The sequence below is a fragment of the Esox lucius genome, chromosome 11 (assembly GCF_011004845.1).
Source record: "Esox lucius isolate fEsoLuc1 chromosome 11, fEsoLuc1.pri, whole genome shotgun sequence".
NCBI lineage: Eukaryota > Metazoa > Chordata > Actinopteri > Esociformes > Esocidae > Esox > Esox lucius.
In genome coordinates, this window is record NC_047579.1 from 21,294,254 (window position 1) to 21,318,991 (window position 24,738).

Consider the following 24,738-nt stretch of genomic DNA (forward strand, 5'->3'; position numbering starts at 1 on the left):
GCCCATTACAAAGTAGTGCACTACTCCCCAGCAGGGCCCATTACAAAGTAGTGCACTACTCCCCAGCAGGGCCCATTACAAAGTAGTGCACTATATAGGGAAAAGGGTGCCATCGGAAACATGTCTCCGAAGAGTATTGAGATGGATGCGGACAGGGTTAGTGAGGGCTGGGCCATTTGAAAAAGCCCATGCGTTGGGAAAAAGCTGCACATTGGGCTTTGACCGGCCACGCACCACATGCTTGTGATTGGATTTCATGCATGGTGGGAGAGAGCTTCTTTGACACTGACGGTGTCTGGTGTGTGTGTGTGTGTGTGTGTGTGTGTCGCAGAACCTCCGAGGTGACGGAGGGATTTACAGAGCCATTACAACACCTCTCGTCTCTAGCAGAGCGGCCAGGTTGACCTCCACAGGGCCTGAGGCCACGGAGACAGGGAGGAGACATGAGGACAGAGAGGTCAGGATGGAGGTTTGCCTGGCAGTCACGAGGACAGGGCGAAAGACGGAGAAAAGACAGAGACACCAGGCAAGCAAAGGGGAGACGTCTGAAAAAGGGTCAAGCGAAAACGTCCTCCAAGAGCAATGCAATACGCCGGTTACGTCAGTCCGTCTAGACCCCGGCAAGATTCTCCGGCACGAAGTCGCCGGACACCCACTTTCCAGGTGGAGAGAGGGAAACCAAATGGCAGAGCTCCCGACAGTCAGCTGATGAATTCAGAAAAGCATCCAGACGTGGAGACGAGCCTTGTAATGACAGCCAGCAGGCTGCCTGGCGGTCCCACTGTAGCCCGGACGCTGCTCCAATGACTGAAGACAGAGACAGACCCTGAAGCTGACGGCACTGACAGTTACCACTGCACTGTCGGCCATGAAGCCCGGAGTCAAACAGGTGACAGAGATGAGGGGGAGAAACGGAGGGGACGTGGAACGGAGAAATGACTGGGACACTCGTTTTGCTTTCTAGATACCAGAGTAAGAAGAGAAGTGAGAATAGGGCAGAGGGTTCAGGTGTTAATGGTTACTTTAGGACTGAGTCACCCCCCCCCCACCCCATCCACACACACAGAAATTGAGACAGACAAAGAGAGACAGACATTGACACGGGGATTTAAGTTTCTAGCCTAACAGCAATGAACGCCTCCACGACAGGTAGGAAGAGCACGTCCAAACAGCCACCACAGAACCATCTGAAACCATTATTACAGCGCTGAGAAACGTGGCTGGAAGGAATCCCCAAGCCGGTGTCAGATTCACTTCCTCCTCATGATATCCCTATGAAACGCAGTGCCACCGGTTAGGACAGGACACAAGGAAACACTCCCCGGACACCGTCTCTGCCCATATCATACACCAGTCATCTGGTGGGGACCACGGCCACTGGGTGTGGCTTCCACAAGCTTTGCTGCCCCACAAGAAATCAACTCATCAGGAAATCACTGGATGGATAGGAAATCTAGAGACAGGCAGACACACGCAGGCAGACAGGCAGACACAGAGGCAGACAGGCAGACACAAAGGCAGACAGGCAGACACAAAGGCAGACACAGAGGCAGACACAGAGGCAGACGCGCACACAGAGGCAGACGCGCACACAGAGGCAGACGCGCACACAGAGGCAGACGCGCACACAGAGGCAGACGCGCACACAGAGGCAGACGCGCACACAGAGGCAGACGCGCACACAGAGGCAGACACAGAGGCAGACACAGAGGCAGACGCGCACACAGAGGCAGACACAGAGGCAGACGCGCACACAGAGGCAGACACAGAGGCAGACGCGCACACAGAGGCAGACACAGAGGCAGACGCGCACACAGAGGCAGACACAGAGGCAGACGCGCACACAGAGGCAGACACAGAGGCAGACGCGCACACAGAGGCAGACACAGAGGCAGACGCGCACACAGAGGCAGACACATAGGCAGACACAGAGGCAGACGCGCACAGAGGCAGACGCGCACAGAGGCAGACGCGCACAGAGGCAGACGCGCACAGAGGCAGACGCGCACACAGGCAGACGCGCACACAGAGGCAGACGCGCACACAGAGGCAGACGCACACAGAGGCAGACGCACACCGGCAGAGGCAGACGCACACCGGCAGAGGCAGACGCACACCGGCAGAGGCAGACGCACACCGGCAGAGGCAGACACACACCGGCAGAGGCAGACACACACCGGCAGAGGCAGACACACACCGGCAGAGGCAGACACACACCGGCAGAGGCAGACACACACCGGCAGAGGCAGACACACACAGGCAGAAATAAAGACATACTAAGCTGTACTTCACCTACAATGCTAAAACCTTTAGGGGTGAAATGCATTACTTGAACATAAGCTTAATTCTTCCCACTGGGAGCAAAATGGCTCTATTGATCGTCAGTTGACAGGGTGCGTACCGGCCAGCTACTGGCAGGGGGTAGCTTACATCTGATAGTCTGTATGGCCGGAACACTAATGAGAATCCACAGTGCTGTGTAAAAATGTCCCTTCACTGCATCATACAACACCGTTTTGCGCAACATCTTTGGGGTCATCAACCTTTTCTGTGGCTTGACCTTTCAGACAAGCAAAGAATCTGTCCTACTTCTCTGAAGGACGAGTGGCTACAAAAGTGAAAGTCAGGTCCGGTAGATAGTTACACAGAGTCTCAGAAGACTCCACACACACACGGTTGTTTTCTTCTATCCTTGTGGGGACCTATAACCCAGAAAATGTTCCGTATCCTCTAGCCCTTATCCTAACCCAGTTCTCAATCCCGATATCCTAACCCTAATCACGCCCAAGTCTACCCGCAATGCCTGAACCTAAAAATAACTCCAGTTCTAACACCGTGCCCATTGTTTTTGGGGACTTCGGGTTCTCTCTCTCACTCACACACACACTTAGAGGCCTGGTTAGGATTGTGATGACTATGCAGTAAGCAGGACATTCATAGCCACAGACACTAAGCTGTGTTTTCATTCACCGGGGCGGGGCTCATCACATCGGGAATGGGATCTGACGGCAGGGGCATGGGCCTGTCGCCTGACGGACAGTCATGCCTGGCGACACAAAGGCGAGAGAGAAAGAAAAACAGACAGAAAGCCAGAGAAACAGACAGAAAGACAGGAGACAGACAAAGAGAAAGGCAGATGCAAGAGAACAAGCGAGGACAGACGCATGAAGTGTTATCAACAGTTCACAGGGCTGGGCAAGGCTGGCTATTGCTCTAAAGACACAATTATCATTACAGATTTACCCCAGTCTCTTCCCTCACAACTCCTCTTCAAGGGAGCGATGCTGCTGTTGATTCCTTCCAGCACACCACCTAGTCTTCTGCATTGCACCAGGGCTCCAGTCAAAAACACACTGCTACCCCTGCCAAAGCTGCATCCTCCCCCACCCTCAAGGCCCTCTTCGCTGGGAATAAAAATCCATTGCCCCACCCAACTCCCCCCCATCCACTCTGGTTCCCAGGCAGCCTCCCAGCAAGGGCCTATACTATTCCTCAGTGTCAGCAGTAACCCTTGCTCGCCTCCCCCTTTCCAGGGCTTTTAATGTCCTATTAGATCGCCTATTGATCAGGCCGCTGGCTCATATGACTGGAACAAGTGTTTTAGAGGTGCTAGCAGAGATAGCATCTGTTTCAGGTCATGGGATTGGAAGGGTGCAGACAAACCCACCTCTGAAGAGAAGACAAGCTGTGCCAACGAAATTAGGTGGAAACTGAGCTGCACTTCCTAACCTCGAGCCAAATGTATGACTAAATTAGAGGCACACTACTGAGGTTTATAACATGCTGTATATTTTCCACTTGCTTTGGCAATGTAAACAATTGTTTCCAATGCCAATAAAGCCCTGCAATTTGAAACTGAACTGACAGGCTCCCCTGATTCATCGCAGTCTACGGAGGTCAGTGCCCATATCCAAAAAAACATGTAAGACTGCTGATCTAGGATCAGTTCTTTTAGATCCTAATATTTAAGGTCAGGACGGGGTGACTGCAGCTCAGTGAAACATAGAAGGGATTGAACCGGAGATCAGTCGGATTACAGAGCCCGTTGCGGTCCAAAATGAGGATGTGAAAGTATTACAAGGCTTGTCGGCCAAACTCACTGACTGTAATGCACACGCAGGCAGCCATGTTAAACTCAAACATCCACATCTCCTTAATTCTCCACACAGTACGTCACTGGGATTATGGGCCAGCATCCATACGTTCAGAGGATACTTCTGGGACCGGGTGGGATGACAGCGCTGGGGGGGGGGGGGGTGGAGAGAAGAGGCAAAACATGTAAGGAGAGAGAAAATAGAAGCACAACGCAAAGAAGCGAGGCGAGATAAAGATGGGGAGAAAGAAAGATGGGAAAGGATAAAGATGAGGACTGTGTCCTGGTAATGTGGACAGGCCGGGTTCTAAATCCAGATGCACAGCCGGAGAAGAGAGAAGTAGATCGCTCTGTTACACGACTATGGGACGGACGGACGGGCGAGCACACACACACACACTTTCTGCAGGATACACACGGACACAACAAACGGACTCTTGCCTCACTGACACACACACACACACCCTCTCATAAAACATTCCCACACACTCACAGGCTTGTTCTACTCTCCACTGTTTATATTTAGCGAGGCTAGGCACGGCTAGGGGAGGAGGTGGGGAGGACGGGAGGGGGCTGAGCCGAGGCACGGATAGGGGAGGAGGTGGGGAGGACGGGAGGGGGCTGAGCCTAGGCACGGATAGGGGAGGAGGTGGGGAGGGGGCTGAGGCTAGGCACGGCTAGGGGAGGAGGTGGGGAGGACGGGAGGGGGCTGAGCCGAGGCACGGATAGGGGAGGAGGTGGGGAGGACGGGAGGGGGATGAGGCTAGGCACGGCTAGGGGAGGAGGGGGCTGAGGCTAGGCACGGCTAGGGGAGGAGGGGGCTGAGGCTAGGCACGGCTAGGGGAGGAGGGGGCTGAGGCTAGGGACGGCTAGGGGAGGAGGGGGCTGAGGCTAGGCACGGCTGGTGGGTTTGGGGGCTGAGGCTAGGCACGGCTGGTGGGTTTGGGGGCTGAGGCTAGGCACGGCTGGTGGGTTTGGGGGCTGAGGCTAGGCACGGCTGGTGGGTTTGGGGGCTGAGGCTAGGCACGGCTGGTGGGTTTGGGGGCTGAGGCTAGGCACGGCTGGTGGGTTTGGGGGCTGAGGCTAGGCACGGCTGGTGGGTTTGGGGGCTGATGCTCGGCACGGCTGGTGGGTTTGGGGGCTGATGCTCCAGAGCTGTTCTGACTAAACCCTGGTTCCACACTCAGGACGATGAGCTGAAGAGAAACATCAACCAGAATAGAGCAGCAGCGGAATGCAGAGCCGCTAACGGAGAGGAACAGTTCCGATGCTGTGACTATGATCAAACGGTGCTTGGTGACGCTGTGGTGGCGTTTGGATACGTGACGTGTGTGCGAGTGTGTGAAAGAGATGTGCGCATCACACACTGTTGTGTAACTGCACCTTAGAGAGCTGTGGATTTCTCTCCTTAAGGAGAGTTACTGTGTTGTGTTGATCTGTGGACCAGATCAACAATGCAGAGGCAGCCAGCAGAACCGATCATTAGTACACACAGACCGATCCACAGACCAAACCACAGACACGGACAGACCGATCCACAGACCAAACCACAGACACGGACAGACCGATCCACAGACCAAACCACAGACACGGACAGACCGATCCACAGACCAAACCACAGACACGGACAGACCGATCCACAGACCAAACCACAGACACGGACAGACCGATCCACAGACCAAACCACAGACACGGACAGACCGATCCACAGACCAAACCACAGACACGGACAGATCGATCCAAAGACCAAACCACAGACACGGACAGACAGAGACACGGACAGACAGAGACACGGACAGACAGAGACACGGACAGACAGAGACACGGACAGACAGAGACACGGACAGACAGAGACACGGACAGACAGAGACACGGACAGGAGTAGAGTCTGGGCTCTGGTGTTATGGGCTTACCCACAAGACAGTGTTTGTGAGCTACAGATGGTGAACAGCCCAGTGTAAACGAACAAAAGCATGGTCATCTGTCAAGCCTCTGAGCCAACAGATGCCCCTCCCTAAACCAGCCAATCAGAGCACAGAGCCTCCTCTGGAGAATCCCCAGGGCACCAATCAGAAGGCTGGAAGACCAGAAGGAAAAGCACCAACCAATTGTCTCTAAAACCTATAAAAAAAAATCTAGCATCCATAAACTAGATGATTAGAGGAATGACACCAGGACACCAAACGGCTTTTAAAGCAATAAATTACTGAAACCACATGGAACTGCGTTTGTGCACATGTGCAATAGAACAATAGGGAGTAGCCTAATCGTGTGCTCGATAGAAGTGATGGATGGTATAGGAAGCCTGGTTTCTGTGCCTGTCCCCGCCCCCCCCAGCCAGTGACAGACAAGTCATTAGCCAGATGGCGTAGGCCGCTGGGGTGCTCAGAGCCAGCCAACTGACTTGTTTGGTGGGATGCTTGCTTTGCGGGGTCACGGGCAGATATGACGGCAGTAAGGGCAGTGGTTCCGACGGGCTTCCGGCAGCTGTTTCACAGGAGACAAAAGGCGCCAGTGAACCTTGTCCATGAGCCTTTCATGAGGTACAAGGCTCTCCGCTACCGTCCCGATAAGCCCACCGATCCCACCACACTGAAGTCGGACGGAGGGGCGGGCTGGTTAACAGAGCTGGGCCACAGGGGAGGGGGTCCGCGATCTGCGTGGGGTCTCGGGAAGGAGTCGGGGTTGGCAGGGCAGCCGAAACAGCGCAGAAAGACGGCTAAATCCCACCCGACAGCCCCGCGCCTGGGCATGAGAGGGGACAGTGGAAGGACGGGGCGACAGGGGGGGGGCTGGGCTTGGCTAGCGTCTTGTCAGATTGCAACCACTCACGCGGCCAATCTGCCCGGACTCAGCTGGGGGTGGAGCAGGAGGGGAGGATATGACAGGGGAGGGGCGTGATGGTGAAGGGGGGGGGGGGTGAGAATGAGTTAAAGAGGCAGAAAGGAAGGGACGACACGAGGGCAAAGAAGTGGAAAGGACAGATTCTGAAGAAGGCAGGACAGTGAGAGTGGCAGGGGAGGTGAGGGGGGGTATTTATATATACAGGGGGTATATATAGAGAAACAGAGGCAGAAAGAGCAAAAGGGTATTAGGGAGATAGAGAGACAGAGCCATAGAGGAATTAAGACAAAGAGAGATTGTGTTCAAGAGGAACAGCTAAACACATCAAGGGAAGGGGCAAAGAGGGAGACGGAGAGAAAAGGCGAGAGAGACGAGGGGGGGGGGGGGGGCAGAAAAACAGACACTGATGTCGCGGGGAGAGATGGAACGAATGAGAGAAATAAACACGGCAGACGAGAGGAAATTAATGTGTCATCCTTGACAGAAATGCATTCACTCCCTCTCCTCCGCAGTCGAGAGTAGCTTTCCCTCCTCTCTTCCCCTCTTCCTCCTTCAAAGAGTGAGACGAGGAAGGGTTGTGTGGGCGAGGGGGAAGCCGTTCTGGAGATCACGCTTATCGAATCAAAAAACAGTCAGGCTCAGTCACCTTGCACTCGACGGTCACGACCCGTCCTCTTTTTTTAATACCGCACGATTTTGAGCACAGTGTCACCCAACCCGTTTCCTCTCGGTGACTGGCACTCATCTCAGGGCTGTGGGTTAATGTTTCAGGAAGATTCCTGAAGTGGATGTGTCTCTTGGCCCATCAGCCGGAATGACGCGTTCTTTAGCAATGGATCCAACCAGAACAGAGGACTAACTGGACGTGGTCCAGTATGAGACAATGGGAACACAACAATGAAAATGACCTTGATAACAGGACCTAGTGAGTTGAGGGACACCACGTTAAAAGGTTTGTTTTTCCGACCGTTGGCATTGGACGAACACAACCCCCACCCCCCCCCCACCTCACGCGTGAGCAAAATGGCTGCAGAGAGTAGAGTCCTGCCCTGGCAAATGACACCAGAGTGGGCCTCGTTTTTAGAGACTATCCGTCTGGATCTAGAGAGATGGGGAAGCAAAACAAGCATAAATAACCATGACCTTCATGAATATTGAGTCCCATCTCCACCTCGCCAAATCATAAAGTATCAAATATAGATGGGTGGGGTGAGGAACAGCACTCGGCCAGCGAGACAACCTCCGGGGCAACAAGGGACAGGCTCTCCCTCCTCCAGGTACGCACCTCAACTGGAAATGTTTAAGTGATGGACTTCCAGAATGAGAGCTGGCTGTCTCTGTCTGCTGGAAGACAGTCTTCAAATAACAGAGAAAACCTCAATGTCAACGTTCCAATGCACTCGTGTTATATTTAAGGTGATTTCGTAGGGGTAAAAATGTTTTTACATTAATTACACACACGTCACGTCAGTCATTTCGTCTGTCATTAGTTTTAGTTATCAGACGAAAACTCAGGCTATTAATGAGTCTCATTTCAGGGGTTCAAAACCCCTTAATGAAGAATACAATTTTGAGTACCGTGACGTCGCCCGGTATGGCGCAGCCGGGGCCCCACCCCGGAGCCAGGCCCGGGGTTGGGGCTCGAATGCGAGCGCCTGGTGGCCGGGCCTTCCCCCATGGGGCCCGGCCGGGCTCAGCCCGAACGGGTGACGTGGGGCCGCCCTCCCGTGGGCTCACCACCCACAGGAGGGACCATAAGGGGCCGGTGCAAAGAGGATCGGGCGGCAGTCGAAGGCAGGGGCCTAGACAACCCGATCTCTGGACACGGAAACTGGCTTTAGGGACGTGGAATGTCACCTCGCTGGCGGGGAAGGAGCCTGAGAGGTTCCGATTAGAGATAGTCGGGATCACCTCTACGCACGGCTTGGGCTCTGGAACCACACTCCTTGAGAGAGGATGGACTCTTCACCACTCTGGAGTTGCCCATGGTGAGAGGCGGCGGGATGGTGTGGGTTTGCTCATAGCTCCCCAGCTCTGCCGCCATGTGTTGGAGTTTACCCCGGTGAACGAGAGGGTCGTTTTCCTGCGCCTACGGGTCGGGGATAGGTCTCTCACTGTTGTTTGTGCCTACGGGCCGAACGGCAGTGCAGAGTACCCGACCTTCTTGGAGTCTCTGGGAGGGGTGCTGGAAAGTGCTCCGACTGGGGACTCTATTGTTCTACTGGGGGACTTCAACGCCCACGTGGGCAACGACAGTGACACCTGGAGGGGCGTGATTGGGATGAACGGCCCCCCTGATCTGAACCCGAGTGGTGTTCAGTTATTGGACTTCTGTGCTAGTCACAGTTTGTCCATAACGAACACCATGTTCAAGCATAAGGGTGTCCATCAGTGCATGTGGCACCAGGACACCCTAGGCCGCAGGTCGATGATCGACTTTGTTGTCGTCTCATCTGACCTGCGGCCGTATGTCTTGGACACTCGGGTGAAGAGAGGGGCGGAGCTGTCAACTGATAACCACCTGGTGGTGAGTTGGATCCGATGGCGGGGGAGGAAGCTGGACAGACTCGGCAGGCCCAAGCGTACTGTAAGGGTCTGCTGGGAACGTCTGGCCGAGTCTCCTGTCAGAGAGATCTTTAACTCCCACCTCCGGCAGAGCTTCGACTGGATCCCGAGGGAGGTTGGAGATATTGAGTCCGAGTGGACCATGTTCTCCACCGCCATTGTCGAAGCGGCCGCTCGGAGCTGTGGCCGTAAGGTCTCCGGTGCCTGTCGAGGCGGCAATCCCCGAACCCGGTGGTGGACACCGGAAGTAAGGGATGCCGTCAAGCTGAAGAAGGAGTCCTATCAGGCCTGGTTGGCTTGTGGGACTCCTGAGGCAGCTGACGGGTACCGACAGGCCAAGCGGGCTGCAGCCCGGGTGGTTGTGGAGGCAAAAACTCGGGCCTGGGAGGAGTTCGGTGAGGCCATGGAGAAGGACTATCGGCTGGCCTCGAAGAGATTCTGGCAAACCATCCGGCGCCTCAGGAGAGGGAAACAGTGCCCTACCAACGCTGTTTACAGTAGAGGTGGGCAGCTGTTGACCTCAACTGAGGATGTCGTCGGGCGGTGGAAGGAGTACTTCGAGGATCTCCTCAATCCCGCTGACATGTCTTCCATTGAGGAAGCAGAGGATGAGGGCTCAGAGGTGGACTCATCCATCACCCGGGCTGAAGTCACAGAGGTGGTCAAGAAACTCCTCGGTGGCAAGGCACCGGGGGTGGATGAGATCCGCCCTGAGTACCTCAAGTCTCTGGATGTTGTGGGGCTGTCTTGGTTGACACGCCTGTGCAACATCGCGTGGCGGTCGGGGACAGTGCCTCTGGGATGGCAGACCGGGGTGGTGGTCCCTCTTTTTAAGAAGGGGGACCTGAGGGTGTGTTCCAACTATAGGGGGATCACACTTCTCAGCCTGCCCAGGAAAGTCTATGCCAGGGTTCTGGAGAGGAGAATACGGCCGATAGTAGAACCTCGGATTCAGGAGGAACAGTGTGGTTTTCGTCCGGGCCGTGGAACACTGGACCAGCTCTATACCCTCTACGGGGTGTTGGAGGGTTCATGGGAGTTTGCCCAACCAATCCACATGTGTTTTGTGGATTTGGAGAAGGCATTCGACTGTGTCCCTCGCAGCATCTTGTGGAGGGTGCTTGGGGAATATGGGGTCCTGGGTCCTTTGCTAAGGGCTGTCAGGTCCCTATACAACCGAAGCAGGAGCTTGGTCCGCATTGCCGGCAGTAAGTCAGACTTGTTCCCAGTGCATGTTGGACTCCGGCAGGGCTGCCCTTTGTCACCGGTTCTGTTTGTAATTTTTATGGACAGAATTTCTAGGCGCAGCCAGGGGCCGGAGGGTGTCAGGTTTGGGGACCACACGATTTCGTCTCTGCTCTTTGCAGATGATGTTGTCGTGTTGGCCCCTTCTAACCAGGACCTTCAGCATGCACTGGGACGGTTTGCAGCCGAGTGTGAAGCGGTGGGGATGAAAATCAGTACCTCCAAATCCGAGGCCATGGTCCTCAGTCGGAAAAGGGTGGCTTGCCCACTTCAGGTTGGTGGAGAGTGCCTGCCTCAAGTGGAGGAGTTTAAGTATCTAGGGGTCTTGCTCACGAGTGAGGGAAGGATGGAACGGGAGATTGACAGACGGATCGGTGCAGCTTCTGCAGTAATGCAGTCGATGTATCGGTCTGTCGTGGTGAAGAAAGAGCTGAGCCGCAAGGCGGAGCTCTCGATTTACCAGTCAATCTACGTTCCTACTCTCACCTATGGTCATGAGCTTTGGGTCATGACCGAAAGGACAAGATCCCGGATACAGGCGGCCGAAATGAGTTTTCTCCGCAGGGTGGCTGGGCGATCCCTTAGAGATAGGGTGAGAAGCTCGGTCACCCGGGAGGAGCTCAGAGTAGAGCCACTGCTCCTCCACATCGAGAGGGGTCAGCTGAGGTGGCTTGGGCATCTTTTTCGGATGCCTCCGGAACGCCTTCCTGGGAAGGTGTTCCGGTCCCGTCCCACCGGGAGGAGACCCCGGGGAAGACCTAGGACACGCTGGAGGGACTATGTCTCCCGGCTGGCCTGGGAACGCCTCGGTGTCCCCCCGGAAGAGCTAGAGGAAGTGTCTGGGGAGAGGGAAGTCTGGGCATCCCTGCTTAGACTGCTGCCCCCGCGACCCGGCCCGGGATAAGCGGAAGAAGATGGATGGATGGCATTTCAGCTGTGCCAGTCCGTAACTCTTTGAATAAATAGTTATTTCCCTTCAATTGCCATTGATGGAAAATAGATAAGTTTTGCCAATCTGCACAATGATAGATAAATCCCACAGAAGAGGGTGAAAGTTGAACAGCGACTCTAAACAATTCTTCACCAGAAAGACTTGGACAAACTTAAAAAAAAAAGAGATTCTGTGCCAGATGTTAAGAGTACAAACCATTGCTGAATAATGCATGACTGACACGTAATTCAACTAGGCCTAGGCTACTGAATAAGATCTGGGATTAGGATTGTAATTAAATGCTTTCCTTGGTTTGCCGGGTTCGATGCAGGTACACCCGATAGATCCCATTTCAGAAAGCCTAAAGGCACGACTTAAGCCTAATGACTCAAATAGAACAGAATACCTGTAATTAATAAGTCAATCAGGATCGTAGCAAAGCAATTTCAAGGAAAGAACGTACATGCGTGTGAGTGCGCGTGTAGCCCTGAGGATGCTCTCCCAATTTCCATCACTGCATATCATTTTTAAATTGGACATTAACTAAATATGCCTCACCAACCGTCAGTGGGCTATTTGTTTTAAACCATCGGTCTAATAACTGACTGATGCCGTCAATGCATTCTAATAAGAGCTGATCTGCAACAGCTGTAAAGTGGCGTCTCGTAATCACACTCGATAACGTCCAATTTCATTACCGACACACGTCCATTAGTAATTGCATTAAAACAAAAGGGCAGCCAACTACATCCTATTTACAACCTAACCTTTTGCCAGCTCCAGCGTGGCTACCCAAACTAATTCGCCAAAGAACATATATCTTCATGAAATCGAAGGCTATAGAAGCCTACAATGCCACGTAAATGATATACGATGGCCAACACACGCAACGCTATCAGTCTTCACATTAAATGGGAGTTTCATAGCAAACTTTTCCAAATAAGAAGCACGAGAAGGAGTTCCGTAACTTCCATCTCAAATTCCGAGCCATGCAACAACACTCCAGGCCCGACAACTGAGCATGCCTGCAACCCTTAAAACCCCTCGAGATGCTTTCCAATTAGCAAATTCGTCATTAGAATGGAGCTAACCACCTCTTTCAAGCTAAAGTATTTAATCCACTCTAAAGTCAATATAAAAAATGTTTTGGGGCGCTAGTAGCCATAATTTCTTGATGCCCATCAATTCAACAAGCGCATTCACATTTTGGGGTTAAAAAGGGCTGACACGCAGTGAGAATTAGAAACAAGAGCATGGAACTGAAGACGACAGGGGGAAGTAGAAAGAAACTGGAGAGCAGCATAGTTCCCTCGTCAGCCGGCTCTAAAAGCAGACGTGCTTTGAGCTTGAACAATTGAGTAACAAGGGAATAGTGCACGGTTATTACAGAACAAAACCATCCAACCACAGTAGAATTCTGCCTGCCGGCACAAACTCTTTGGCCGACCCAAACCGGTCTGCTAACGGACAGCCATTTAAATCTAACACCTCGCCTAAAAGGGGGATGGGGAGAAGAGATAAAGAAAGAGACAGGTAGTGAAATGGAGGAACGAGTTAGGCAATATAGAGGCACAGGGACAGAATGAGACTGAAACAGAGGAAGAAATAATGTAGACTCATTAAGCAGTCGTTAGCAAAGCCATTGAGGGAAGTGATGCATTTATTTGCCCCCCCCCCACATGCTTCTTTCCCCTAACAGCCTAATATTTTATTCGTCGCTCAATTGGCTTTAATTGTTGTGTTCCTAGGGAATCTACAAGACCACGTCCTTCCTGTGCCACCATATCAGATGACGCTGTGGTCTAAAGACTGGGCTTGGTACGCTGTATACTAAGAGGATGCCAAAGATTGGTGCGCGCACAGACACACGCACGCAAAGTGGCCATTCACGCTCACGGGCTGAGTACGACGCCGTTTGAACCCGCCATTTAAATCCAATCACTCTGAAACGCGCCCATTATGCCTGGAGAAGAGAGCGGCCTGCCCTGCATTCAGAAAACAATGTAAACTCAGACCGTTACGTAACCGGCAGTTGGGAGAAACGTGTTGTCATAGCGACTCCATTAATACGCTGTAAGCCATGGCTATTCTGGTGGCATTTCGTTGGAGAGGGGGGGGGGGGTGGTGTGTCCCGAAGCACACACTACCTACGGTGCACACGTTACGAGCCTGGTGAGTGGAGCGCACTGCGAATAGGGTGCCATTTCGGGGCCGCGTCTCGCGAGCAGGTGACTGACGTTGTACAGATTGCTCCCGGTGCGCGCAGACCGCGGGCGGCTCTCTGCTGTAGGCACCGGGAGGACGACCGGGACGAGGGGGGCAGTGGGGTGAGAAAAGAGAAGCAGAGGAAGGACAGTGAGAGCACAGAGCTAGAGAAATGGAGCGTGGAGCCGGGTTGGGGTCAACTGAATAGCCGCCCCCAGACTCCAGAAACCCCACAGTGCTCTGGACGACAACGTCCCCATCCGGCCGCCCGTGGCGTCTCAGAGAGCAGTCGACACACGACACACGGGCGCATGCCAACGCCCCCGAGCCTGAATCACCTCTCTGGTGACGAAGAACAGACTGTGGTCACCACTGAACCCGTGCGCTCGCCGGTGGCTCTCGTCACATCTGCCTGTGCTAACATTGACACGCAGAGACACAAGCAAAAACCCAGAGACGCGCGCTTCCACAAACACCGGGAGTCGCTCCTCCCAAGCGGCCCGGGGCTAAGGTCGCCACCGAAACGGGCGGGGCTTTCTGGGATCTACGGGGCGCAACATAGGTGGTGTGTTTGCGTGGCGCGTGTGTCAAGGGGGCAGAGGTGGGAAAGTGAATCCACGGATCGGGGCCCTCTCGCTCACTCGTTCACATTAACAGCCGTCTCAGACTGCCAAAGACGCGCCCCACAGTAGACAGGAGGGTGGTTAATCCTGCCTCCACAGCCTCTACCCCTCCCTCCCGCCACACTTCCTTTCATCTTTCAGTCATTCTGCATCAGTTATCCCGGCTTGTACGTGTGCACGCGTGCACGTGTGTGTGTGTGTGTGTGTGTGTGTGTGTGTGTGTGTGTGTGTGTGTGTGTGTGTGTGTGTGTGTGTGTGTGAGAGAATGCGCTTGTGTGTTTTGATAAGCACCCAGTCGTGCACAGCGGGCAAGGAAGACATGCCGCGGAACAGGTGTTGGACAGCTGTTTAACAGGGAAACGGCTTGTCTCAGTCCAAATCCCTGTCGTGCACGCACGTGCCCACACACTAAAACGCCGACACCTGTGGTGGATATGGCCAATAAATAGCGCCCGTCACCTGCCATTTTGTTGTGGTGGAGTTCGGACAGTGGAGATGGGAGAACAGTAGCCATATGCAATAGCTGGAAAATTAAATACTATTTAAAAGCAGCAGAAAAACAACACCTTCACTACATGCCTTTTAAAGAGCCCCTTTACCCATACCCAGGGTAGAAAAGTAGAACTAGATGGATTATATATTGACTACGGCACGGTGCAGTGTACTCAGACGATATATAGCCTTGGGGAAGGGGGCGAGGAACATTACCACTCTCCTGTTTGCCCGGTAAAACCAGGACTACCGTAAGTGGAAAAGCCCGGTCAGATGTTAAACCACATGCGTGCGTAATGACATTACAGCTGCTGGGTCCACACAGCGCAAAGCTGTTCCAGTAAACAGTGGAGATGGAAAGGAGGAAATGGGGCTTTTAGCTCACAAAAGGAGCAGCATTACCTTGCCGTGATGCTATCGGATAGAGCTTTGATACAGAAAAGCAACACAGCCGTTGAGCTACTAAGTAGGCCCACGCCCTTCCTCGAGGATTCATTTCCCACGTACTACGGCTCAGGACTCGTGAACTGACTTGGACTCGCCTCTACCCCCTTATTAGCGACTCTGACCGATTCACAGTTAGTTCTTAATTAGCGTGGGTAAGCTAAGATAAGGAGATATATTAGTGGCACTAGCTGCTCAGATCAGTTCTGTTTTACAGTGGGAGCTGGAGAGCTGCAAGGCTCCTGGTTCGATCATACACAGTGCCCAACAAAACCCCAGCCCCCAAGCTCATCTAAGAAAAAACAAGCTAAACTACAAAATTCAAACCAGTAGGGTTGAATTTAACTGTAAAACAGTCTACCCATGTTTGCCTCTTCAAATAGAAAAGTAGTCAGTTTTTAATTTAGTCATCTCGCTAAGCCATCCTACATTCCACCTTGACAAACTGCCAAGTTCTTCTCACAAGTCTCTGTTTCAGTCATGAAAACAGCTTGATTGTTATGGAGATAGAAATCTATCAAAATGTTGAAAATGTATAAGTAGCGAGTCACAAATATATACAACGAGTCACAAATACATCATCCAGTTGTCTAATAAGAATCGCGGTCAAGAAATATGCAGTTTCACAAACTTACCAAAATCCAAAAACAAATGAATCGTTAACAAAAACAAAGGACAATTTGAAAATAAATGTTAGACTGTTTTTTATGTTGAATCCCGTTTTGTGAATGTTACAGCATTTGTCACCTGCATTTTACAGATTTATGATTCATTACATTTGAGAGTTGCTCCACATATTTGTCAGACAGGGCCGCTACATATTTGTGAGTAATGTTGCATATTTGTGAGTCATATTTTATAGATCAGTTGCATATGGAATACAGATTAGGACATCCTAAGGTCGGGGTTATGCTTAGTCTAAAAAAGTACTTTTTATAACCGAGCACATCATTACTTGTAGGCTATAAATAAAGTTTGGGGTAATAAGTATGATTTATGTTTACATATTTTAAAATTCAGCATAATTTTAGGCTGTATGTTGATTACTACAGCTCAACAGCAGTGTGTGGACTTTAATTTTGAAATGATCAAGACAAACATTGACTTTGAACATGTCATATGTCGTCGCAGGTGACTATATACATCCTCAGGTAGATACATTTGATAATCTACCTGAGGATGAGATTACAAGATAATGTACTGTTACAGTTGGCCAGAGGCAGTTAAAAAAGCAACAAGTTAGCTACACATTGAGCAAAGCTGACTACTGTAACAACCAAATGTCCTTTTACAGAAGCTAATTGTGTTAATACTTTTATTCATCTGAATATCTTCCTTGGTGCTTCTGAAGTAACATTAAAATAATGTTACTTCAGACCACACCTTTCTCAATTATTTTATCATTAAGATTAAATATACGGCCTGAAACATTTTCTCAAATGTTTGTCATCAATTTTTGAGTAATCATATAGAGTGGGGCAGATTAACAACGGGAAAGACTGTTGAGAAAAAGCCATCGTCTGGGATAAGGCCACACAAAGAAATAATAGGATAATGTGGTCAAGATACACGACAAGTAGGCTGTGTGCTTGTTAAGATGTAACTTTACATATTTACTTTCTTGACTGTCTTTGCCCTGGGACTTGTATTCACCTCGAAACCAAAGATGGGTAAAGGCTTAAGGTACGTGCACACTGTCCGCTCAGTGGAGCTACAAAGAGCGACTCTCTCATTAATTTCCAACAAGAGACAGCGAATCACAGAGACGGCAGGCGGAGCAGTTGAGAAATGTTCAACTTTATGCTAATTTCCAGCAAAAGGGGCAGTGACGGAGTTCAGCGACTACCAGTGGCAGGCCAGATGTTCTCCCCATCTTAAAGTCCTGTTTCCTACTTGCTAGCTAAAAACTCACTTGCTAAAAAAAAAAAAATGACGAGAGACTTATAATTGCGGTGTAACCCCATTATGTATGATGCTTCTCTGGCTTCATACATATTTTACCATTTCCCCCGTTACACTTAAAGGTGTAGAAAAACTGGCAATACTCAATTAGCTAAATGGATGAGGGAAAAACACCCTTTTTGCTCTAGTAAACAGTGATGATGTATTTTGTGGGTGGGGCCAAACTGGTGTCAGAAAGTGACAGTAACCTCTAAAACAAAAAGGAATATGGATCATCCAGACGCCTTCTCCGATTATTTTGTAAAATGTCAGATATAATATTACCATATATCCCATTCAGTCATTAAATGCTTGCATAAATATTGAGTGACGTAAGCACAACGGTCTGTATGAGCAATTTGGTTTGCATGCTAATTCTGCTTACACACTAGCTTATGTTGCTAAAGTTGGTCAATGGTGTTGACCATTATGAAATAGCCTACTGAGAATGGCAGCTTTGTGGTTGCTGCTGTTACTAATTTATCGTTATTAATATAACTACATCATTGATTTTGCCTGTGTGTGATAAACAGTGCTCAAAACGTTGAGCCCTGCAGAGACGAGTATGCCGGATGATTTCATCAGTACAGTCTGTCTGTTTAAAGCAATGGCTTACAAACAAACATCTGCATTTAGTTTCAAAGGGCGTCTTCGACTACAGTATTCTATAAAAATGAAGGCGATCTCAATTTGCATTCCTATTCTGACATCCAACAGCACAAGTCAGTTTTTTCCTTTAGTCCAAGGATCTTGCCCATATCCTTACACTTGTTCCTGCCACCACCAAACATCAGTGACGTAACCATGACGTCCACTCGAAATTGGTCTATTTGAAACTCGTCTGCGACAAACTTCCATCTGCCAATGCTCAGTCACACTGCTGCAAGTGGCAAAAACAAACAGCCTAAAAGTATGCTGAATTCTAAAATGTGTAAACATAAATCATATTCACTACCCAACACTTTATTTAGGCTATACAAGTAATGATGTGCTGTGCTATTTTTAAAGTATGTATCAAACATATAGGGGTTCTGGAAGACTAAGCATAACCAGATTTAAAGAGGTCCTAATCTGGATTCCATATGCATGATACGTAACATGCAACTCACAAATAAGCGACGCCATTCACAAATATGTAGCAGTCCTCACAAACATGTAAGGCCACTCACAAATGTAAAAGGTTTGTGACAAATGCTGTAACATTCACAAAAACATGTTCGAACATTGAAAACGGTCTTTCATTTATTAGCTAATCATCCTTTGTTTTTGTTAGCGATTCATCATGTTTTGGGATTTTGACATATGTTTGTGAAACTTCCGCATACATTGCTTGAACAATGATTTTGTCTTAATGTGGCCCGTGAATCGACTAGAGCACACGGGGGACTTAAGTCTCCATCTATGCTATAGCCATTCGAAAGAAATAAACATCTTGGACGAAATCCAGGAGGTTAGCACTCTGCCGGGGCAAAACAATTAAGAAAATGTGAGAATGGTTGTTTTCGCAAATAATTATGTTATGGCCGAATCTAGGGCACGGAATAACAATAGCAGTCAATTATTTTCTCTTGATGTTAAAATCTCTCATTATTTGCCCACACACATGATACTCTTGCCTAATAGCCTAATGCATATCCAACAGACACATAATGGAGAGCAATAAAAAAAATTGTAGTGAATGCCTATTTCAGGCATATAGAATGAGGTACCTTGAAATAGCTTACCGATAGCTTACTGAACAGTTCCGCAATATTAAGAGCCAAAAACAGATTATGCCACCATAACCATTAAAAACTGCAACACTGGTTGTCAAGGAGACAATACCCAACATCTTATGTGGACACTCAAGGCCAAAGTAGAATTTGACAGGCTTAAACAGTACAGGTGCTTTTGTTGCTTTGCTTCTTGTTTTAAATTGTCTGAAAGGTTATCAAGGTTTGCCAGCAACACTTCACTGCAGCGCTGTTCAATCTCAAAAGGTGTTAAGAATTATAGGATTCGTCATCTGCTGGTCTGATAGCATCTTAAGAATTAGGTAGTACATTTCTTCGCCATCTAAAGGCTAGGAACATGATGTGAAAGAAACCTTTGCTCAGTTATTTCACTAATCCATGTCATCATTTCTGACTGGCAGCATCATATTGCCTACACAAAAACCCACATGGGGGAAGTGAAACAGGTCCCTCTCAACTACAAACTGGTCAGGAAATAGGTATACATCAGGAAATATCCTCCCCATACACAGGAGGTAAGCTAACTTTCCTGACTGACCTGCCTGCAGAACAAACAGCTGGTGAAGGTTTGAGAGTTCCACAATGATAAGTAGGCTAAAGAATATACAAAGTAACTGGCCAACTATACAGGTAGAAAAGAATCCTTATGTTAATAGCACTAAAAAAACAGATTTACTACAAAACCGCTGTCCTTAAAACAATTGTCCTAATTAAGGTTTAACCTAAAGAGCCTTCAACTCCAAATGGCTGATGAAACAGACAAAGTTCTCTCTCCGTTGTTGCTATGTTCTGTTGGCACAACAGGCGGCTATTTACATCCATGGATCATGATGATGAAACAGAAACCGTCAGTAGTGTTTGTTTGAGGCAAAGCAGTGCTGAGAAATGGGGAACAGAGTCACATTAAATGCTGGGCGCAACAATACAGGGATCAAGGAATCTTCTAAATTAATTAAAATCTATTGTCTCTGCTTGACTGAGCTTCACCGAGCTTCACCAACAGAACAGCCCTTGAAATGTTGAAGGTTAAAACATTGTTCCCGATCCACCGGTCACTCAAGCCTTTAAAATATCAAATACTATTTGAACCCAGGCATGCAAAGAGTGGACGCCATTCTGACAATGAACCTGAATTCCTGTAACTGGCCATGCACAATAACACACAGACTGAGAGGAGCTGTGTGGCATGACTGATGCTCAGTGCAAACTCAGTAGCGACTGGGAGCAAGTGCCAGAAGCTAATGGCCTCTTACATACCCAGAGAGGACAGAAGTATGTCGCTAGTGGTCATTGTTACAGACAATGAGACCCCATCAAATGTCCACACCAAGGCTGCTAATCAGGGCTATGTCCAGCAGAGGCACAAAACAGTGCAAAACAGGGAGGTCACCTCACACATTCAATAACAAAGTGTTGTTATACGTTTTCCATTACAAAATGCTGCACTGTGGCGCACCATAAATCCCGGAACCATCTATTGACATTGCCGAGAGAAAGAACTTCGACATGTTCTAGCCCCTAGGCTTGGAACCCACACAGAGACTCATACGTAATGCATCTTGGAAGCAGCGTGGGGTCCAAATCTCCCAGGCGTGCTAGACGCTTGCCATCCCATTTGACGTGCAACTCCTGGGGCTTTAGCTCTGGCCCAGTGGATACCTCTGGGAGTGTAGCTACCTTAGTGGCACGCAGTGGGCACCCGGCAAAGCTTCTAAAGAAGCCGTTTTGTTAATTACATTCGAAAGAGTGAACTCCTAGACTGGGGGGAGGCTATGTTAATCACAATGATGTAGTACTGTACCAGAGAGGGAGAGAATATACATGGAGCGCATTAACAATGAGCAAGACCTAATGTACTGGTGTACAAACAAAGGGTCATCGACCATCTGGCAAGTGATGTTTGTTCTAGCGACAGCCCTGTGTCTGCTTGTCATGGGACAGTACTGCGTGTAACCCAAAGCGGTTGGAACTGCAAGTGTTGCTGAATTATGAGCAAAGTTTTCCATGCAGTAGTCCAGGCTAGCAAGTCCTGTCGTAAATGCTAGCTAAAAAAACCTTTGGGCAACCAGTGATGATCAGAACATTGAATGGCCATGGCACTAGTGTGAAGGACATGTGGGAGAGTAAAAAGGGTAGTAAGCAAGTAAGCGTTTTGGTTTACTCTTATGATCTGCCTCAGTCTCTCTAATGTCAGTACAAGGAGGAAGGTGTATGTCAACTCACCAATGCCGTCCATCCCGCATCATTCTGTAGCACCTAGTTCATCAACAACAAAATAAAAAAAATGTATGACACATGTAAGATGTGCTGTGATTGCCAGTGAAAAACAAGATAGAAAAACAATCAATGCAACTACACATTCAGTAGAAATGTTTTCAATCTTTGCTAAGGACTCCAACTTACAACATGAAAGCTTTGTGAGAAAGGCCAGAAAAGCAAAAAAAGTTCACGTCTTAGTCTAGCCAGCTTGATATTTGCTGAAGATTTTGAGATCCTTGCTATTAGTCATGTGTCAAAATAGTTTGATTTAGGACAGAGTGACGGAACTGAAATGGTAACTACGTCATTTGGATAGGAATACTTGGCTGCTTATGGGTGGTATGAGTGTTGGGTGGGGGGGGTGCAGATGGTCGAACAAAATAGTGAAGTGTGCGGAGCTTGCGCCTGAATGAAGGGTGGGGAGGGGGTACGTCTCATTGAACAATGCAGGAGTGGGAAGTTGCTAGCGACAATGGTTGGATTTGGTCAAAACAGCCAACCATTCACATAAATAAATAATGTGTCTCAAATCGAAAAGCCACATCAGTCACATTTAGGCCTGCAAATAGTATCGTGTAACACTGCATCATTGTAACAAAGGGGTTCACTCGATAATTTAGATGGCTAACTAGAATAAAATAAATCCTTGGTTAGACGCTGACTAGCGATCTAACTAGATGGTACAGCATCTAACCTCACTAACTAGCTAAGTTACTACAACCTAAGCTAAACAAAATCAGTTCTGATCTGGAGGTGAGCATGGTTTTCTTCCTATCGTATCGTGGGTGTTTTCCTGCAGCAGCAGTCAGCAGCTATCTAGTAGTAGCTACCTAATTTGACAGAGAGATGATCGAATAACGTTATAATTTCCATACGTATCCTAGCAGATATGAACTCACTGCTGGGAATCAACATCTACTTAGTTAGCTATAAAGTAACGTTAGCGTCTGCGTTTAGATATTGATGTGGCTTGAATGGTCTCAGCTAATCTTCGGTTGCTAGCAAGCTAACGTTAGCTAGCAACAAACCCCACCATGGTAAGTCAGTGGGGTAACGTTAACTTTAATGTGTTTCTAAACAGAGGCGAGCGGGATGTGTGGTGTGTTAACTTAGCTAGCTATCGTAGTTAGCAGAATATACACCATGCACAACGCACTGAACCACAACCACCAGACTCCAGCACAAGTGTGTAACGTGACATGGGTGTACAGTCATGTGTGCTTCAAACTGTGTGGGGCGTAATATGCATAACGTTAGCCATTCTGTCTGTGTGCAGTTACTGTACATTCCGTTTTTGCTTCCGTTTCTGTCAATGGCATTCCTGTCTTTTTACCTTTCGTCTCCTGGTTTCAGCACTCCCGCTCCAAACAAAGCATTGGTATATGACTCGTAGGTTTGGCCTCCAATTGTCCACCTTATAAGCGTTCACATGTGAGCACCCGGCCGGACTCATGACAGAAACAACATTCAGTTTTGTATTTTAAATGATGAAATGTGTCCTAGAGAATTAGCTAGCAAAGCAAGTTAGGAGCGCGATCTTGTTATGCAGAAGCTAGTACACAGTACAGTAGCTGTGGTTTCCGTTTAGAAATGAGAACAGCGACTAAATCCAAAGTCAGATTCGGACAGCTGACAAATACGTCCTTTGTTGACTTTGTTCAGTTAACTGTCTTCATGAATATGTTCCCGTCTCAGACTGACAGTTGCCTTCATCTCTTGTTCAACCAGTTCCACTCACGATTATTTTTCTAATGGTAGGTTGTGCTGATTTCAACACCACGAACCACACCGCGAACTTCTCCTAGCCCGCCCAAAGCAAAACATGATTTGCGGATACAAAGACATGACGTAATATGTTGGCTGAAGAGTGTGCTGTTTCCGTTGAAGCCACGCCCCATTGCAAAATATATAATGTTTTTATTGGTGAAAAGACATGCTCCTTCGTTAAGTAGGCGGGTTCACTGGTCTAAAATATCGTATAGGCTGAGAAAGATTAAAAACCGTGTTGCCTACTGGTTAACCTAAGGTAGCAGGCGTTCAAAAGTAATGGTTGTGAGGCTGTTTGATTAATCTTGCCCGGGTATGGGCGTTTTGCACCGGGTGAAAGTTAACTGCATTTGTTTGGGAGCCAGACTGCCTGCTTCTTCCCATTGACATGGGAAATCCTGAACAACTGAATCATTCGGTTTGGTTCTTTTAAACGATTCAGATTTTTTTTTTCGTTTATGCTTCTGTATCATTTCATCTCTATCTCATGATGGGATCATATTATTGACTGGCATTGCAGTCGGTTTCCTCTGACGTTGGCTCCGTTTTCTACAAAGAACACAAGAAAATAGCAGTATTAACAAATTAACCTTATTATCTTCAACAGCAATCACATTAACATGATTAGATATAATTTTAACATAAAGAGGTCAATAACTTGAAGAAGAATGAATAATTAATAAATACTAATAAACATTGTATAAAACAGGGGATCCCAACCAGTGTTATTAAGACCCCTGGGGAAAGATGGTCTATCAACAGGAGCAGGGGCGACTGGTCATTAGGGGCTGTCAACAGAAAGAACTGCAACAAAATTATTTTATTTTTATTTCTCTAAGATTACTTTCTATAATTTATTTTCTATGAATATAGCATCTTCATGAATTGCATATAATTTGTGTTAGGATTTAATTTCATGTTCATTGGTCCCTGCCTTGCTGCTTCAGACTGCATTCTGCCGATTCGAGTTTGCAGTAGTAGGCCATAGGCTAAGTGTGAATGTGGGGCTAGCCCCTCTCTCACAATGCAATGTACATTGTACATGTGACAATATGAATACGCATGCTCAGAATGTTAGTGTGATCAATGTAGATCACACAAATTTGATGCCAAGTGGGGCTGACAGCCGGTAGCCCCACTACAGGGTCATTTCGTATTTCAGACCTGATTGGCTGTCTGTCTGTCTGGCACCAACATTAGTCGGTAAGAAGAGAAAGGAGGGTAGATTGTCTTAGCTAGCTTGTTAGCTTCACAAACACCAGATAATTTAGAAAATGAATAAAGTGGATTTCGTACTCGAGCAACGGTTTGAAACCCTTAATTTGGAGGAGAAACTGCTGGTAAAAGTAACCACAGGTTCAACATGGAGTGGTTTTTGAAGAAAAAGTGGCTAATGGTTAGCATACAAAAGAAGGCACTCTTCTGTTTTCCATGTCTGCTATTTGGTGGAGATGGTACTTGGTCGAGGATGGGTTACAAAGATTTGAAACATCTTTCTGAGAGGATTGCAAAACATGAGAGCAACGGGAGTCATCTGGACAATGCAGTGAAATTGGGCTTACTTGGAAGGGTAAATGTTGCAGCCCAAGTTGACAG

General features: G+C 48.7%; 1 protein-coding gene across 2 annotated transcripts in view; it reads right to left on the reverse strand.

Annotated features, from left to right (window-relative positions):
* The window catches only part of LOC105012866 (ubiquitin carboxyl-terminal hydrolase 22), a 50,141-nt gene extending 26,943 nt beyond the window's left edge, over nucleotides 1-23,198 (reverse strand). Inside the window, exons 1-2 of one of the 2 annotated variants that reach the window (XM_010873975.4) lie at nucleotides 22,709-23,198; nucleotides 21,340-21,372 (exon numbers count right to left, since the gene is read on the reverse strand). In XM_010873975.4, coding sequence (XP_010872277.1) covers nucleotides 21,340-21,372; nucleotides 22,709-22,828 — 153 coding nt within the window. In that variant the 5' untranslated portion in view covers nucleotides 22,829-23,198. The remainder of the gene's footprint in view (nucleotides 1-21,339; nucleotides 21,373-22,708) is intronic. The other variant, XM_010873976.3, reaches the window with a different exon arrangement.
* Nucleotides 23,199-24,738: the final 1,540 nt, after the last annotated feature.